Source organism: Macrosteles quadrilineatus, unplaced genomic scaffold (genome assembly GCF_028750875.1).
Source record: "Macrosteles quadrilineatus isolate MER2022 unplaced genomic scaffold, UCM_ALF_1.0 Scaffold_2__2_contigs__length_208266976, whole genome shotgun sequence".
Classification (NCBI taxonomy): domain Eukaryota; kingdom Metazoa; phylum Arthropoda; class Insecta; order Hemiptera; family Cicadellidae; genus Macrosteles; species Macrosteles quadrilineatus.
In genome coordinates, this window is record NW_026542595.1 from 34,224,218 (window position 1) to 34,241,153 (window position 16,936).

Below are 16,936 nucleotides of genomic sequence, written 5' to 3' on the forward strand. Positions count from 1 at the left end.
TTTTGTTTCTAAATTTGGCATTTGGAAAACCATTTGGCATGTTTCTAAGAACCAACATTGTCTCTTTTGCATACTGACCCCGATGCAAGGCCCGGGTATAGCTGCTAGCAAATAGAATAGTAGCGCTGATTTGCAGTAGCTGTTCAAATGGCGCTACTAATTGCACCAACGATAACATTAGGTTTAACGAGTACCTAGGTTTTTGCTGCATACAGGGAGGGCAACGAAGTGTGATTTTAAGGAACATATCATTAGCTTACTATGAAATAAATACATTTGCCAAGTTTGATGAAAATTGATCCATAAACAAGCAATATTACAACAGTTTACTTATCCTACTAATATTATAAGTAAGAAAGTTTGGATGTATGGATGGATGGATGGATGTTTGTGACAAGTAAACACGAAAAATACTAACGCTAATTTTAACCAACTAGCAACAAAAAGTTGTGGTACACAATGAGAACTTAACTTTTTTTCATGGTTTAGGTGCAGTGGTAGAAAATTAGGGCTATGGTAGATACTGTAGGACACTATAGGATACCGTATAAATTAAAAGACAAAATTTTCTTAAACCGTGTCCTCTCCCATAACTACAATAAGCATTTATACTTATATGCCAACCCTGTACGAAGGACGGGTACTCTGCTAGTTATAAAATAACTTTTTGATTTTATTAGTATACAAGCAATTAAACAACTCAAAAATGAACATAATAGTTATGGCACTATGTCAATGATTATTATCTTATATTCGTGAATAACCATTAAATCATTTTTGAGAGTTCACTCAAACTTTGCTTAGTCAATATTATTCATAAAGGACTGAGATGCATCTCTGCCATAATGACACAACATTATTAGTTAAAGACAATTTACTGGAGTAGCCTGAGAGTTGTCCACAAAGTCCACTTGTCGGTCCATCAATAGAGTTGAGGATGAACAACTGGTCAATGTCACAGGTTCCTCCTAGCTTGCCTGCCAAACTGGCGGACTCAAAGTCAATCCTGCAATAACGCAGTTTAGTTTAGTGGCTAATAAATGAAAACTAGTGGTCATCCAGTGGTCGAAAATTCGACCAAAAATATGTAAAGTACGTACACCCATTGACTATTGGATACTGAAGTAGACATTCCATCTATATGGACCAGCTGTCGCCATTAAAAAAAACTCATGTAGTTGTGTGAGCCAGTCACAGAATGTGTGTCTAAAATCATGTTTTCTACCTGATTTTTTGTTGCTGACAAAGTTTATGGGTCATAAACAGTTGCTATAGCTCATAATAAGTCATTCCATAAGTTTGATTTAGTAAAAAAACATAGTGTATTCAACCGAAATTAGTCATTTAGATCAGCGCAATCTGTTGGTGGCTCACATAAACTACGGTGACAACATGGGGATGTAAGTCAAAGGTAGACTTCTCTATTTTCAACCCACGCTGTAAATAAAACATGTGATTGTAATTTGTTCCATTTGTTTTGATTTTCTGTTTGTATTTCGTCACCAGCATGGCAACCCGTAAAGCCCATGTTATTTTTTTTTTAATTTCAAATTCATTTTTTGTGCTTATTTTTTAGCCTATTTTAATTTTAAAATGGATTCTGCACATCTACAGGAAAATATCTTTCTAACAGTATGCGTAGATTTTCCCTGCGATGCATACGAGCTGAGAAAAAAGGTTTTAGCGATTTTTCCTATAGGGAAGTACAGTGGAACCTCGATAAGAAGACCCTCGATAACAAGTCACCCTTGATAACAAGTGTAATTTTCAAATCCCCTTGAATGTATTTGACCCTTTATCACATGTTATTGCCAACCTCAATAAGAAGTCAACCTTGATAACAAGTCTTATTTAATAATCCCCACGAGAGTCTTGTTATCGAGGTTCTACTGTAGCTATTACCGTAGGTCTCATGGTAAGACCTAAGCCCAGAACCGATTTAATTTTACATTTTGATGTCCCCAGAGGCCAAAAACACCATTCTTTCAAATTTTTATATATCTATATATAGAGATATTTAAATATGTGTCCATCCGCACGATAACTTGAGTAATTTTTGTCCGATTTTGATAAAATTTGGTTTAAAGGTGTAAGGCGGGATAAAAATGAATGAGTTCGCGAACCAGCATGATCGGACTATGGGAACGGGGGTTTATGGAGGGTTTTATGGGGTAAAAATAGGTTTTACCCATTTTTGACCCTAAAAACACAAAATTTCACAAATTTCTTTTTAAACCATTTTGTAGAGCTTAAAAAAACAAATAATTTAGTTGTTTGAAGCATTATTATGCGCCTAATTGTTACGGAGAAAATTCAAAAAAATTGTAATTTTAAAATTTCCATGTTATTCTTATGGAGAATAAGTCAACTGTTGTAGTTTGCTTGTTTATGAACATATTTTGATAAAAGTTGGAAAATACATTAATTTCTTACTAAACCACAGTACCTTTTAATATTCTACATTTAAAAAAAATTTACCCTCCCTGTTGCAGCAAACCTAAGTACTCAATAAACTAATTCTGTTTAAATAGGGAATAAATGTGATATTTTTAAGGAGACATTTTAGTTTAAATCCAATCAGGCAAATGGAAATTCGCTAAGTCTGCAGGTTTGCTGCGGCGGGGGTATTAAAGAAACATGCTTGCCTATCAATATATAGATAGATACTTGTTTTATGGATAGATAAATCTTCAATAATGGTAATGGTCCTTTGTAACATCAATAGCCTATATGAAGTACTTTTTTGGGGTTTAAGCAAGTACAAATCATGTTTGTATTTTTTATGTGTAGATGTCCAGTGTAGAAAAAGGATAATCAGATATTGAAATGTTAAGCTGGCATTTAACTAATTTCAGAATCATTGACGACTGTATAAAATGAGCTGTCGCAGTCAGAATAATTTGATTCTCTAGCCTAGGAAAAAGATAGAAGACTAATAAATCTACTTCTGATTCTAAAGCCACGAAAGCGAAATTAAATTAATTAATTGTTGTAAAAAAAAAGTTTAACTTTAGCACAGCAATGAAACAGGCAGTACAGTGTAAAGGAATAAAATTCTACCTTAGTTCATACTGCATAAATATAAAATATATACCTATATTATATGGCATCGAAAAACAAAAAAACTAATTTATTTAAAAAAAATTATCGTTGAAAACCCTTTTTTACGGAACATTAGGCTCTAATCAATAGAAACTCTTCTAATTTGAATGATGCCATCAGAAATATATTTTTGAGATAAATATGGGATGCTTTATTATTTAATCCTCTTCCCTTATATTGAGGAATATTAAGTACGGTAACAAACTTGTATGATGTCATTGACATTGAAAACTATTTAAATACGGTACCTACCTAATGGCACAAGTATGTGGATGAACAAACACATCATAATCACATGCTAAGGAACCAGATGACTCTTGTGGATAAGTTGGAGACTTGAAGTAGGAGAAACTTAGGGATGATCCTTCTCCACAAGAAAGGATGGCTGAAATGTATGATAAAACATATGTAAAAAGAAATTAAATAGTAATATATTTCATAACAAGAGTAGAAAGTGAGTCATTTGCGGCCTATAGTACAGTAAATAGAGACAAAAATAGGGGGGTTAACTTACAAACGGTCCGGTAGTTCTAAATTTTTTATATGTTGTCTAGGATGGTAAGTAGGTGTTAAAAATGCAAAATGCACAATTTTCTCCCCCCTCCGTTGTGACGCATAGCGGCACGCTATATTTTTTATAGTGTGCGAAGCCGGGCTGCATGTTCAAGTCGTTGCCTGCCGCGATTGCAACAACGTCTCTCCCCACTTCCCCACCTATATCGCCATATGATATCGTATACTTACAAGTACAGCAAACACTGTGGGCATCACACGGTTGGCCCACCTGGCCTGACAACAAGAAACACTGTTCTGCATCCATACAAGTATCTTCTACACTTCCCTCCATGCACCATATGGTATCGTATACTTACAAGTACAGCAAACACTGTGGGCATCACACGGTTGGCCCACCTGGCCTGACAACAAGAAACACTGTTCTGCATCCATACAAGTATCTTCTACACTTCCCTCCATGCACCATATGGTATCGTATACTTAAAAGTACAGCAAACACTGTGGGCATCACACGGTTGGCCCACCTGGCCTGACAACAAGAAACACTGTTCTACATCCCTACAAGTCCCTTCTGCACTTCCCTCCATGCACCATATGATATCATATACTTACAAGTACAGCAAACACTGTGGGCATCACACGGTTGGCCCACCTGGCCTGACAACAAGAAACACTGTTCTGCATCCATACAAGTCCCTTCTGCACTTCCCTCCATGCACCATGGTATCGTATACTTACAAGTACAGCAAACACTGTGGGCATCACACGGTTGGCCCACCTGGCCTGACAACAAGAAACACTGTTCTGCATCCATACAAGTCCCTTCTGCACTTCCCTCCATGCACCATGGTATCGTATACTTACAAGTACAGCAAACACTGTGGGCATCACACGGTTGGCCCACCTGGCCTGACAACAAGAAACACTGTTCTGCATCCATACAAGTATCTTCTACACTTCCCTCCATGCACCATGGTATCGTATACTTACAAGTACAGCAAACTCTGTGGGCATCACACGGTTGTCCCACCTGGCCTGACAACAAGAAACACTGTTCTGCATCCATACAAGTCCCTTCTGCACTTCCCTCCATGCACCATGGTATCAGATCCTTCATTCTTGAAGCTCCATCTGATATGTGATCACCCTCTGCAAATTTTATTTTGATTTATTACCAATGGCCCCCACTATACTGATTGATATTTATTATATATGTACCGGTACATAATAGAGAACCAAAAGATATCACCTTAAATCCCTTAAATAAATTCCAGCGTGGTTTAATATATTCCATGATAACATATCCAATTCAACTTGAAACTTGTCCTTTCCATTACAAATTTGTATGTTTTTTTGCTGGCTATACCTTTTTTTGCAATGACCATTAGCCAATATTAAATTATTGTACAACACTGGAGTCTTGCATTACTGCAGACACCAAGAAGAAAGTAGACGCCTAGATCATAATACTTGAAGCTGAATTTTGAAATCAATTTGTGGTATTGGAATAACTTCATTGCCTTTTGCATCTTTGTACCACTACTGAAGTGTCAATACTTTCATAAAGCAATAAATAAATATAATATAAAAAATATGGGTCTTTTGTATGTCATCTGGTTTTTTTTTATTATTAGTACGGTATTTATAATTTGCTTCCAGTCAAAGTTAATAATACATCAATCAGTGGGGAGGGATCAGGGGTTCATTAAGGCCCCCCTCCATTGGCCTTAAAACGTGACTTTTTTACAATTACAAATAGTCTGGAATACCCCCCCCCCCCACCAGATACCCCTGGTGCAATCCCCACCCTCTTAGGGTCATCCTAGTTACGCCTATGGATTAAATATACCAAAAACAGTTTTGCTTTCAACGGTACAATTTGAAATACATGGCGTTTAATTAAACTGTTTATAAACTATGAAAATTTTTTTAACTATACACTGTTTAATTATACAGTATATTATTTTTTATTGCTAAAAATAAGTCTGTAGCTTTATATAAATTCTTCTTCTACTTACTTAAAGACATTTCAGATACATTTACATTATTCAAAACTTCTTCAAGTTCATCCAGTCTCACTTTTTCAATAGTATTCCAAAAGAAAAGAATAATCACCCTGAAATGAATAAATAAATGGCAATAGAAAGCTGGCAATTTACTTTCTCCTATTAGCTTGTCAAGAACCCTTATCATGATATTTTATGGGGGAAATCAGATAATGGTCAATAACTTTTGAACCGTAATTTATACAGTAGTTGGGTTCATACCATTTTGTTTGGAGTTTATGAAATCGTGAACAGTAGGAAAAACAAATAGGTAGTCTTTAATGGTTAAAAATGAATAGAAACCAAATTTTTATCTAGACTATTATAACATGTAATAGTCAAAATAATTTAATAATTAATATTAATATTTTTAATGATATACTTAAAAGTCAAAAAAGAAAGATGCTAAAAAGTAACTTGAATCAAACTCTAATTCAACTCTAACTCTAATTCTCTAATTGTGTTCATGGTCCTATTTAATGTTTAATATGTTGTTATAAGAGGAAAGGCTTCTGACAATGAATGTAAAACTTTTAAACAGGTTACAATACCATAAACTCTATTTAGATAATGTGTTCAATCTAGATTTCATGAAAAAAAAAACAGTAGCCTTTAATATGTTAGAATAGTAGAAATTAATAAACGGTATCAGCATTCTGACACATACTTTCTCCCATAAGATTGTCAACAACCTTTCTCATGTGTAAGCGGTAAGTGTAAATATACGGAAATGGGATTTGTAAAATTTTCTTCAGAATTTAAAGGACTATAACATACTAAATTTTTATCAAAATTGTTCTAGCCAATTTTGGGAAAATCCGATTTTCCGTTATTTTATGGGGATTTTTATGGGAAAATAACATAATCCACCATAACTTTTGAACCGTAATTTTTACAGAAATGGGATTTGTACCATTTTGTTAAGAATATAAAGGACTATAACATACTAAATTTTTATCAAAATCGTTCGGGCCATTTTTGAGAAAATCCTATTTTTCCAGTTTTTTATGGGGTTTTATGGGAAAATCCACATTAAAAATAACATTTTCTAAAAAATGACGAAAACTATCAAAATTGAAAGGATCATAACATACTCTGTTAAATCAAAACCGGATTTTTGTCTAAAATCCTATTTTTTGTTATTTTATGGGGTTTTTATGGGAAAATAACATAATTTACCATAACTTTTGAACCATAATTTTTACAGAAATGGGATTTGTACCATTTTGTTCAGACTTTAAAGGGCTACAACATACTAAATTTTTATCAAAATCGTTCGGGCCATTTTTGAGAAAATCCGATTTTTCCAGTTTTTTATGGGTTTTTATGGGAAAATCCCCATAAAAAATCAAAATTTCAAAAAAATGAAAAAAACCCTGGAGATACCACGGATTAGAACCTACATACCAAATTTCATTGAAATCAGACCACAGGTGTAGTCCCTAGCTCTGTACACATCCAGACACATAGACACACACACAGACACACACACACAGACACACACACAGACACACACTCACACACACACACACACACACAGACATCACTTCGAAAACCACTCTTTTGTGTCCAGGGGGACCCAAAACGAATATATCCACTCAAAACTCAAACTCGAAAATTTTGACAAAAACAATACTTTCTCCATATACTATGGTATAGGGGGAGAAAGTAAAAGTAGGCCTAACCTTAACCTATATGGTTTCCAATGTGGTTCCAATGCTGAAAACTAAGTTTGATGGCACTTATGTGGGGTGGGAGTAACTACTATGATATATTTTATGAAGAAATAACTACAAAAGTTGAAATTACTTTTGAACCGTTTTTTTTTACAGCATACACAAAATTTTACAATTTTGTTTAGAGCTACAAGAACCAAAGCATTATAAATTTTAATAATAAAAGGGTCTAGGCTAGTGGTTGTTTTTCAGAAATCCGATATTCTGTTATTTTATTGGATTTTTATGAAAAAAACATCACAAAAGTGGCAATAACTTTTGAACCGTAATTTTACACCTTGAGTTTTACTATCTTGATCAGAGTCAAATATGAGTACTTAAATTATTAAAAGAATTTGTTGGATTTTTGTGTGCAGCAAATCAACCCCTAAATATTTATTTTATAGGCATATTGTGTATCAATTTAAAGCTCTTATCCGCTAGATGTGCCTTTTGCGGGTTTAGATGATATCTCATGAAAGCCTTTTCCTCCTACAGGCTTTTAAAGTTTCAGAGTCTATGTGCAGAATTTTGTTGTCAATCATCTAAACTTTTTCAAGTTTACATTTGTTTACATCAAAACAGATTACCATAATACCATTTTGTTTACATCCATACGAAAATGGGGTTATCTGTATTTGGAGATGTTTCAGTGAATTCAAGTAAAGTACTTTAATGCTAAAAATGTAAAGAAGAAAATGACTTACGTTGGATTTTGTGTCGTGATAGGATTTTGTGTTTTAATAGAATGTTTTTTATGATGTTTTAGGGAATTTAAGTAAAATATTGTAATATTTGTATTAAATGTAAAGAAGAGTTTTTGTGTTTTCATAGCATGTTTCATTAGCATTTATAGTTTTACTTAGATGCCTCGAAGAGATCCCGCACGCAATGAAAATAATAGGGCACGCAACGCAAATAATAGAGTTATGATGAGAAATAATCCTTTTCACCCGTATCAACTATATGTCAAATAGGCTATATCACGGATTTTGAAGTCAAGAGGTGATGCAGGCTGCTAGTAACGCACTAAAATTTAATCATAATTGTTCAATCCAATTTTGAGAAACTTTGATTTTTTAACACGTTTTATTAGCTCGCTTTCTTGTCTGTTTGGTATAAATTTTACAATCGATTTTAAAGTAACTTACTGATGAGCTAGATACTTGGAAATTGAATTATATCTCACAAATGGATGACAATGCAATATTAAACCACTTTATTTTCACATTTCCCTTGGACTACGCCCCATGGGCAGTATGGGCTTCAAAAGTTTCAATATTTACATTTAGTACAGGTAAAATAGGGTTTTATAAACAACAAAATTTGTACATTCATCAAATTTCACCTGTGAGTTACTAATAATATTAGAAATGAAGGTCCGATGAGTCCCCAAAATTTTGGGCGTCCTAAGGCCCTTTTTGGGGCCCTTTTTGTTCCGAAGGGCCCTTGTTCCTGAATAATTTTGTTTTTACGTTTAAGGTCGAGTGAGGTGTGGTTTTCGATTGTTTTAGTTATTTTAAATCGATTGGGAGTAGTTTTAAGTGTATTAAACCACATCATACAGGGTGTTTCGAAATATTATTACTTTTTACGATATTTAAACATTTATTCATAAAGTGATAAAATTATTTACCTCCATTCTCTATATAAAAGGGGATTATTGAAAATAATTCTAATTCTTTACTACGTAAGGGGAAAGGATCACAAGGAGTAAGAGAAAATATTCAATACCCCCGTCATAGCAAACCTGCAGACCTAGCGAATTTCCGTTTTACTTACTTGATTTTCAATTAAATCTAAAATAGCATTGCATTTAACGATTACCTAGGTTTGCTGCTACAAGGAGGCTAATAAAGTGTGTTTATAGTAAAATATTAATAGCCTAGTATAAAACAAATAAATTTGACAAGTTTGAACAAAATATATCTATTAACAAACAAACAAAATCATTTTACACTATTCTACATAAGAATAACATGGGAATTTTAAATTTACAATTTTAGTATTTATATTTGTAACTAATAACCATACAAAAACACGTTAATATACTAAATTATTTGTTTTTAAGCTATTTAAAATGTTCTAGAGAAAAATTGGGAAACTTTGTGTTTTGAGGGTAAAGTAAATAAGAAAACCCAATTTTTACCCCATAAACCTCGTTCCCACTGTTCAGGACAAAAATGCTTGTACCGACAATGCTGCTCTGATGTCTTAGTGCTGTCCTGGTCGTCATAACCACGAAATATAACCGTACTTGTATTGATTGAAAATAAGTTTGAGGAACTTAAGATACAAGTTGAAAACGTCAGTATGTATGAAAGGTGTTTTTGCACCACATTGTTCGTGCTTTAAGATTGGTGTTGCCTGTTCTGCAATATGCAAGGTTTTAGGTTTGTAAAGGGGAATCCTGCTTGAACACCAACTTGGACAAAATCAGTAAAGATGGACAAGTTGCTAAGAATAATAAAATTGTTAATGAATCGTCTGAGAATAATTATTGTGTTGTGATGATGAAATTGTAAAGAGAGATACTACGGAAATTGTAGAAAAATAGCTTTAGTTTAAGTACTTCATTTTAATAGGCTATGTAATGTAAGGTTTTATACAAATACAATTGTTTTAATTTTTAATAAATGTAAAAAAAATAACTTAAATAACTACCTAAGAAAAATACATATCAATTTGAAATTGGTCTTAATAATAGATTTGCATAAAAAACACGTTGAAAGATTATTCACACCACCTTAAAAGTTGAAATTTTTGCTTAGTAACCTATGTAATTATGTTATAGTGTAAAACTTAATGCATCCCCTTTTAGCGAACATCCCATATAGGAGATAAGCTATTACCGAAGGTCTTATGGTAAAACATAGACCCGAAACCGATTTACGTTTTCATTTCGATGCCCCCAGAAGCCTAAAGCACCATCCACTCAAAATATTATATATGTGTTTATATACATATATATAATATAATATATCCATGTTATAGGCTATACGTGTCCGTAAACATGATAACTCGAGTAATTTTGGTTCAGTTTTAACGAAACCGGCATAATCGGTCCATGGAACAAGTTTTAGGTGGTAAAAATTTGTAATCTTTGACCCTCAAAAGACAAAGTTTCCCAATTTTTCTCTAGAGCATTTTAAAGAGCTTAAAGAATACAAATAATTTAGTATATTAACGGGTTTTTAAGTGTATTAGTTACGAATAAAATTCAAAAATTGTAAATTTAAAATTCCATGTTATTCTTAAGGAGAATAGTGTAAAATGATTTTGTTTGTTTGTTTATTGATATATCTTAATACAACTTGTCAAATTTATGTGTTTTATACTAGGCTATTAATATTTTACTATAAACACACTTTATTAGCCTCCTTGTAGCAGCAAACCTAAGTATTCATTAAACTCAATGCTATTTTAGATTTAATTGAAAATCGGGCAAATGAAAATTCGCTTAGTCTGCAGGTTTGCTGTGATGGGGGTATTTAATATTTTCTCTTACTCCTTGTGATCCTTCCCTCTTATATAGTAAAGAATTACAGTTATTTTCAATAATCCCCTTTTATATAGAGCATGGAGGTAACTAATTTTATCACTTTATGAATAAGTTTAAATATCGTAAAAAGTAATAATATTTCGAAACACCCTGTATGGAGTGGTTTAATACACTTAAAAACTAGCCCCAATTGATTTAAAATAACTAAAACCATCGAAAACCACACCTCACTCGACCTTAAACGTAAAAACAAAATTATTCAGGAACAAGGGCCCTTCGGAACAAAAAGGGCCCCAAAAAGGGCCTTAGGACGCCCAAAATTTTGGGGACTCATCGGATCTTCACTTCTCATATTATTAGTAACACACAGGTGAAATTTCATGAATGTACAAATTTTGTTGTTTATATTGAGTGTTTTTGTATTATTTTACCTGTACTAATTTCGAAGAATGTAAATATTCAAATACTGTACATCAATTGAAGTCAGCTGTAAATATTTTAATCTGACAGGTTTTTCAAAGAGCAGAGGTTAAGAGGTACAGGTTTTGCTCTTGAAAGATTCTAAAGTATGATTAGGTATGAGAATAGTAGCAACATCATCTGATTGCAGTTAAAAAAGGTTTTGGTGATGTATTAACAGGCCATAAAATAGATTTAACATTTTTTTTTTTAAGAGGTTGGCGGCCTCTTTTAACCTTGCATTTGCCCGTCCACATAGACTAAGCGCCCGTGCCTGGATCGTTTACAGCAAAGCAAGGAGTGAGCCGGTACAGTACAAAGGTGAACTGTACTGATAAAATGTTATCGGCAGTGACCAGGATCCGAACCCACGACATCGCTGCCTTGGGCCCGAAGTCCGCGACGCTACTGACTGAGTCACCGACTCACTAAACATATACACATTAAAGACTAAAAAGTATAAAACATTTTATAAATAAAAAAACTTTTAAAAAATACACGTTTTTAAACCCACTAAAAAGTAGAAAATAATTTATAACTATGTGGATAGAATAAATACTTTTTTAAGATTTAAAACGAAAACGTGAGGAACATCCAATAAAGATAATAATAAAGAGGTGGTAGCTGTCGATAGGAAACAAACAAATTCACACAGTACATCCTGTTTGTATGAGTTAAATAACTATTAATTAACAGCTGGGTCTAAGGAATAAGTCGGTCTTAGTCACTAACAAGACTAAGATCGCGCCACTCATCCTACACTCATCTCCATTTATACTTGTCTTAAAATACCTACTTTGTATGGTTGCCATTTCAAAGAAAAAATATTAAAAAAGTATTTAAATCTATATTTTCTAATTGAGGTTTAAAATAGCTAATAATTCAATAGGTGAAGAAAATCGTAAATTAGCTATTACATGCACCCCACGATTTTTGTTTTAAATATTACAAGTATATTCTCTCCACGTATTTATAAATAATTTTCTACTTTTTAGGGTGTTTAAAACCGTGGTATTTTAAAAAGTTTTTTTATTTATAAATTACTAGCTGTACCCGCGGGCTTTGCCCCGTTTAACTTCATAAGTATTAATAATAAATTAAAAATGACTATCTCCACTAAGCCTGTGGTTATATTGGCTCTATTCATGAAAAAAATCTGCTCAATTGGTCAAGTCGTCGTGTCCTAATGTGGTTTTATGTCAATGCTCATTAATTTTCAAGATGAGCTCGTTCGCATGGCTCAATCACGTCCTGATTAAAGTTCGTTTGCTACGCTTACTCACCTTTAGGTTGGAGCTCGTTCGCTGCGCTCACTTGCCTTCAGGTCAGCTCGTTCGCTACGCTAACTCGCCTCCAATAAAGAAAAGGTTGAAGTTTTAAATGTAAAAAAATAGTGCTGCACCCTGTTGGTAAACCTATTAACTCTTTAATGCTATTGAACATCACAGAATCAACCTGTTTAGTTGAACCAGCTGTTGAGATTCTTTGATTCCATTTAAATATGAGTACTTATAAGGTTAACATGCGAAAGTCCAAAGCCACTGGGGCGGAGCCCGAAAAGCCCGATCAGAATAAAAACTACTTAGTTTTCCTATTTAATGCCCAAAGAATCGGTGTACCGAATTTCAGCCTCCTAGGTAAATGGGAAGTGGGAGAATTAGTGATGAGTGAGTCAGTGAGGGCTTTGCCTTTTATTTGTTTTTTATGGGTTTATGGAAAAATTGCTTTTAAAAATAGAAATTAAAAAAAAAACACTTGGAGACACCATTGAAATTATTGGTCTTTAGCCCAACCCCCCCCCCCACACACACACACACACACTGACACACAGAGACAACACTTCGAAAACCACTTTCTTGGGTTCCAGGGGGGCCCAAAATGGATATGTCCACCCAAAGTTCAAATTCAAAAATGTTGACGAAAACAATACTTTCTCCATATATACTATGATAGGGGAAGAAAGAAAAAGTAAAATTCAAAATATTTAGAGGATTGAGCATCATGTTCTACAAAAAAATTATATGGGCTAAAAATGTGCATACCTATAGTTTGGTAAAGTTACTCAGTATGTAGTAAATATTCATTTGAAATCTATAATATTAAAACAAGACAGGGTTTTTTTTATTTCACTATTCTGAATCAACCACTTGACGGATTTTCATGATTTTTGTGTTGAAAGAAAGATAATTTTGAGAACTAGGGAATGTCGAAGCCATAATTTTAGTTTAGGGTTCCAGTTCTTTAGAAATTAAGTTTAAAATTTTAAAAAGTCTAGCAGCTGACGCCAACATTCTAAGCTAGCTTTCGGTTTAATATAATTTGCTTAAACATAACAGCTGTAAACATTCAGCGTTTGTGACACAAATTCAGCATTTGGATGAAGATGAGAAGACACGTATGGTTGACTTATTTATATTATGTGTAATGTATATAATAATAATAATCATTTATTTGTTCAATTCTTTGGTAAGAGCATAATAGCATAAGAGCAATTGTCAGGTAATTTACATAATAAAATATACATAGTCAAATACTAGATGTTCAAATTATTTTTTAAAGCAATCTTTAAACTCTTCTGTTTGTTTTAGTGCAATATATAATGTTTTAACTAACAGCTGGCTGAATATAGAAATATTCTTTAGAACTGTGAAGTTATTTTTTTACTCAATGATTTTGTCATTGATTATAGGAAACAAGTAAGATTAGTAGTGATCATTAGACCACAGAGATAAGTAAAACCATTGCTGTATACAAATCTAGGCTCTGCCCACGAAGTCTTAACACGTTCGCTGCTGCCCATCAAATGGCAGGCGTAGCTCCAGTGCGGCGCAGCCCGCAGCGTCGAACAAACCCCATTGCCGGGCTATTGGCTTTCATATTTCGTTATGACGAATATCAAATAACGTGTGGTGATGTCCTGTTTCATGACAAGAGTTGACGTAGTTTGCTAAACACCCACAGTAGATGCCATTATTAAAAAAATAAAACAAAATTAATATAGCACAAAATTACAGTTAACAAACGTAATGAGTGAGTCAAAATCCACCAGGTATAGTTTCGGAACGAGTAATGATAATTAGAAATGGATTGCACCACAAAACTGCCACTGTCATACACGAAGCACGGACAAAAATACTCCGACCTACACCGGAGTGCGGCTGCACTCAAACGGAATAAGTTTGGCGGGTGCACATTACCGCCCGGGCGGTAACCCGCAGCGAACGTGTTAAAAGAAAAGGATATGCGTATTATTTTGCTGCTCGACTTTTTGAGAGAAAGAGTAGGAAAATAACAATGTTTACATGTTTTAATTCATCTTTGGTAGCTTTTTGTTTACAATAAAGTGACTGCTTAAAGTTTGTTTGGATTAGGTCTTTGATATTATCAAAAAAGGAGATCAAGAATCATCATGAATCACGATTTTGAATCATCACAACAACCTTAGATGGGTTTTATCCAGAGATTAAATATATTGAACACATCGTTATCATTGACATCGACACAATCACTGTTTTATTGTAAAATTATCGGATTTAAAATGCATATTGTATAGGCCTATATTGGGATGAAAACATGTTTGGTCACGTGACATTTGTTTACAAGATGATATTTCACATTATAACTGCAAGACAATTTTTCTTTATACGTGTGATCTAGCTGTTCTGACTTATAGACAGTTTTAACCACGAATATTAGAAAAGACGGTTTTAACTGACTACTCGATTCCCGTACATAGGACGGGCTAACACCTCGTCATTAAGTGCAAAAAAATAAAATTGGCTCTAGAATGAAATCAATATGGTAACATAAAATGTGCCGAAATTATACTTTAAAACTCACAGAAATGAAATGGTCATAGCTGAATCTCATCTCGAATATGAATGTTTCACCTGGGTGTAAGTGGCGATATGTTATGCTCTGGTTGTTTTCCCCACCTACACTCAGACCCATAATCATGCTCATACTAATTACCTGTCTCCTTCCCCTTGTATGATAGAAAACAAATCAGTTTCCAGTACTAGCACACTGTGGTGAACAAACCACTATTTTGCTAAACCACTGTGAAATAACCTGTTTTTCCTTATAAATGCTACGTTTATCACCTGCGAAAAATCATTTTACTACACAAAAAGGATGTTTACTATGCAATAGTAATATTTACTATAATTTTTGAATTTACTAGCAAAAACAAAAAAATTTTATCGTTTCGTCAACTGTTTTAATTTGCAACAACCAAAACTGTACACTCAATGTAAATTTGAACTTTAAATAGAAGATATGATACAAAAAAATTCTATTAGCTTTGAAATGTTTCTAATAATAACATATTCTAATGTCTAGTGTTTTTAGTAAAAAATGAAGTGTAGTGTAGTGAAAAGTAAAAGTACGAGTGACAGTTGGTCATTACAGTCATATTCTGGACAATACTTAAAGTTTTTGATAAATCTCACATTGTGAACATATGGTCTCAATAATGACTCACTTTATCCTCTTGTTATGAAAAACCATCGGTTAGTTAATTTATAATAGAACTCCAGGTTTCATTGAATAATTGTGAAACTTTGTTTACACTCTAATGTTTAAATGTTTATCCTTGTGAAACTTTGTTTACACTCTAATGTTTAAATGTTTATCCATGTTCAGTTATAAATAATTAAAGCCTGTATTCTGACACACACTTTCTCAAATAAAAATAATTGGACTAGCTAGAAGGCTTAAATTTGTTATAAAGTAAACAGAGATAAAACATACGTGTTGGTTAGTCTATGACAGTACTTACTATTCAGATTAAAGCTAGGAAAGTTAAGTAGTTTTCATTATTATTTTACCTAAGGGTTGTTACCTAGAAGCCCATTAAGTTCCAATGTTTGTTTATCATATCTACTTGCAAATTTTTATTTCTGTTTTGAAATGTTGGTTTTTGTTTAGGTAAGATGTGGTTTTTGAAATATTTGGTAAGATCCAGACCAGGAACCGATTTATTTTTTAGATCTGAAGTCCCCAAAGGCCAAAAACACCCCGTTAAATTGCATATGTGTATGACCGATAGTGCGATAACTCGATAAAAAATTATCCATTTGGCTTAATCAAATGAATTCAGAAACCAATTTTTGACCCTAAAAACATAAAATTTCAAAATTTCTTTTTGAACCATTTTGTAGAGCTTAAAATAAAGAAATAATTTAGTATATTGAAGCGTTATTGTATGCCTAACGGTCATGGAGAAAATGTTAAAAAGTGTTAATTAAAAATTCTTATATACGGTAATTCTAATGGATAATAAACAAACTTGTGTAGTTTGCTTGATATATTTAAAACGTATTTGCAATTTGACACTTTTGTTTATTTCATACTAAGCTTTCAACATTTCAATAAAAAAACACCTGTAGCAGCAAAGCTAGGAACTCAATTAAATTAATGTAATTTATAGGACATAAATCTGGCAATTTTAAGGGAATATTTTAGTGGAAATCTATCCATGTAAATGGAAATTCCCTTTGTCTGCAGGTTTGCTGTAGTGGGATTTTTTTATCGAGATTGGGATAGTTCATCATATTTCAGCAGGTTTTTAACCTGTTTTCAAAACAATGTTGTGT

The 16,936-nt window shown here is 33.2% G+C and overlaps 1 protein-coding gene across 1 annotated transcript in view; it reads right to left on the reverse strand.

Moving 5' to 3' along the window:
• LOC128984060 (ovochymase-1-like) overlaps positions 1 to 14,166 on the reverse strand; it is a 43,520-nt gene extending 29,354 nt beyond the window's left edge. The window contains exons 1-7 of the mRNA XM_054403343.1: positions 14,092 to 14,166; positions 5,637 to 5,734; positions 4,622 to 4,767; positions 4,231 to 4,527; positions 3,887 to 4,019; positions 3,355 to 3,487; positions 879 to 1,006 (exon numbers count right to left, since the gene is read on the reverse strand). Of these exons, the coding sequence (XP_054259318.1) occupies positions 879 to 1,006; positions 3,355 to 3,487; positions 3,887 to 4,019; positions 4,231 to 4,527; positions 4,622 to 4,767; positions 5,637 to 5,646 (847 nt within the window). The 5' untranslated portion in view covers positions 5,647 to 5,734; positions 14,092 to 14,166. The remainder of the gene's footprint in view (positions 1 to 878; positions 1,007 to 3,354; positions 3,488 to 3,886; positions 4,020 to 4,230; positions 4,528 to 4,621; positions 4,768 to 5,636; positions 5,735 to 14,091) is intronic.
• Positions 14,167 to 16,936: the final 2,770 nt, after the last annotated feature.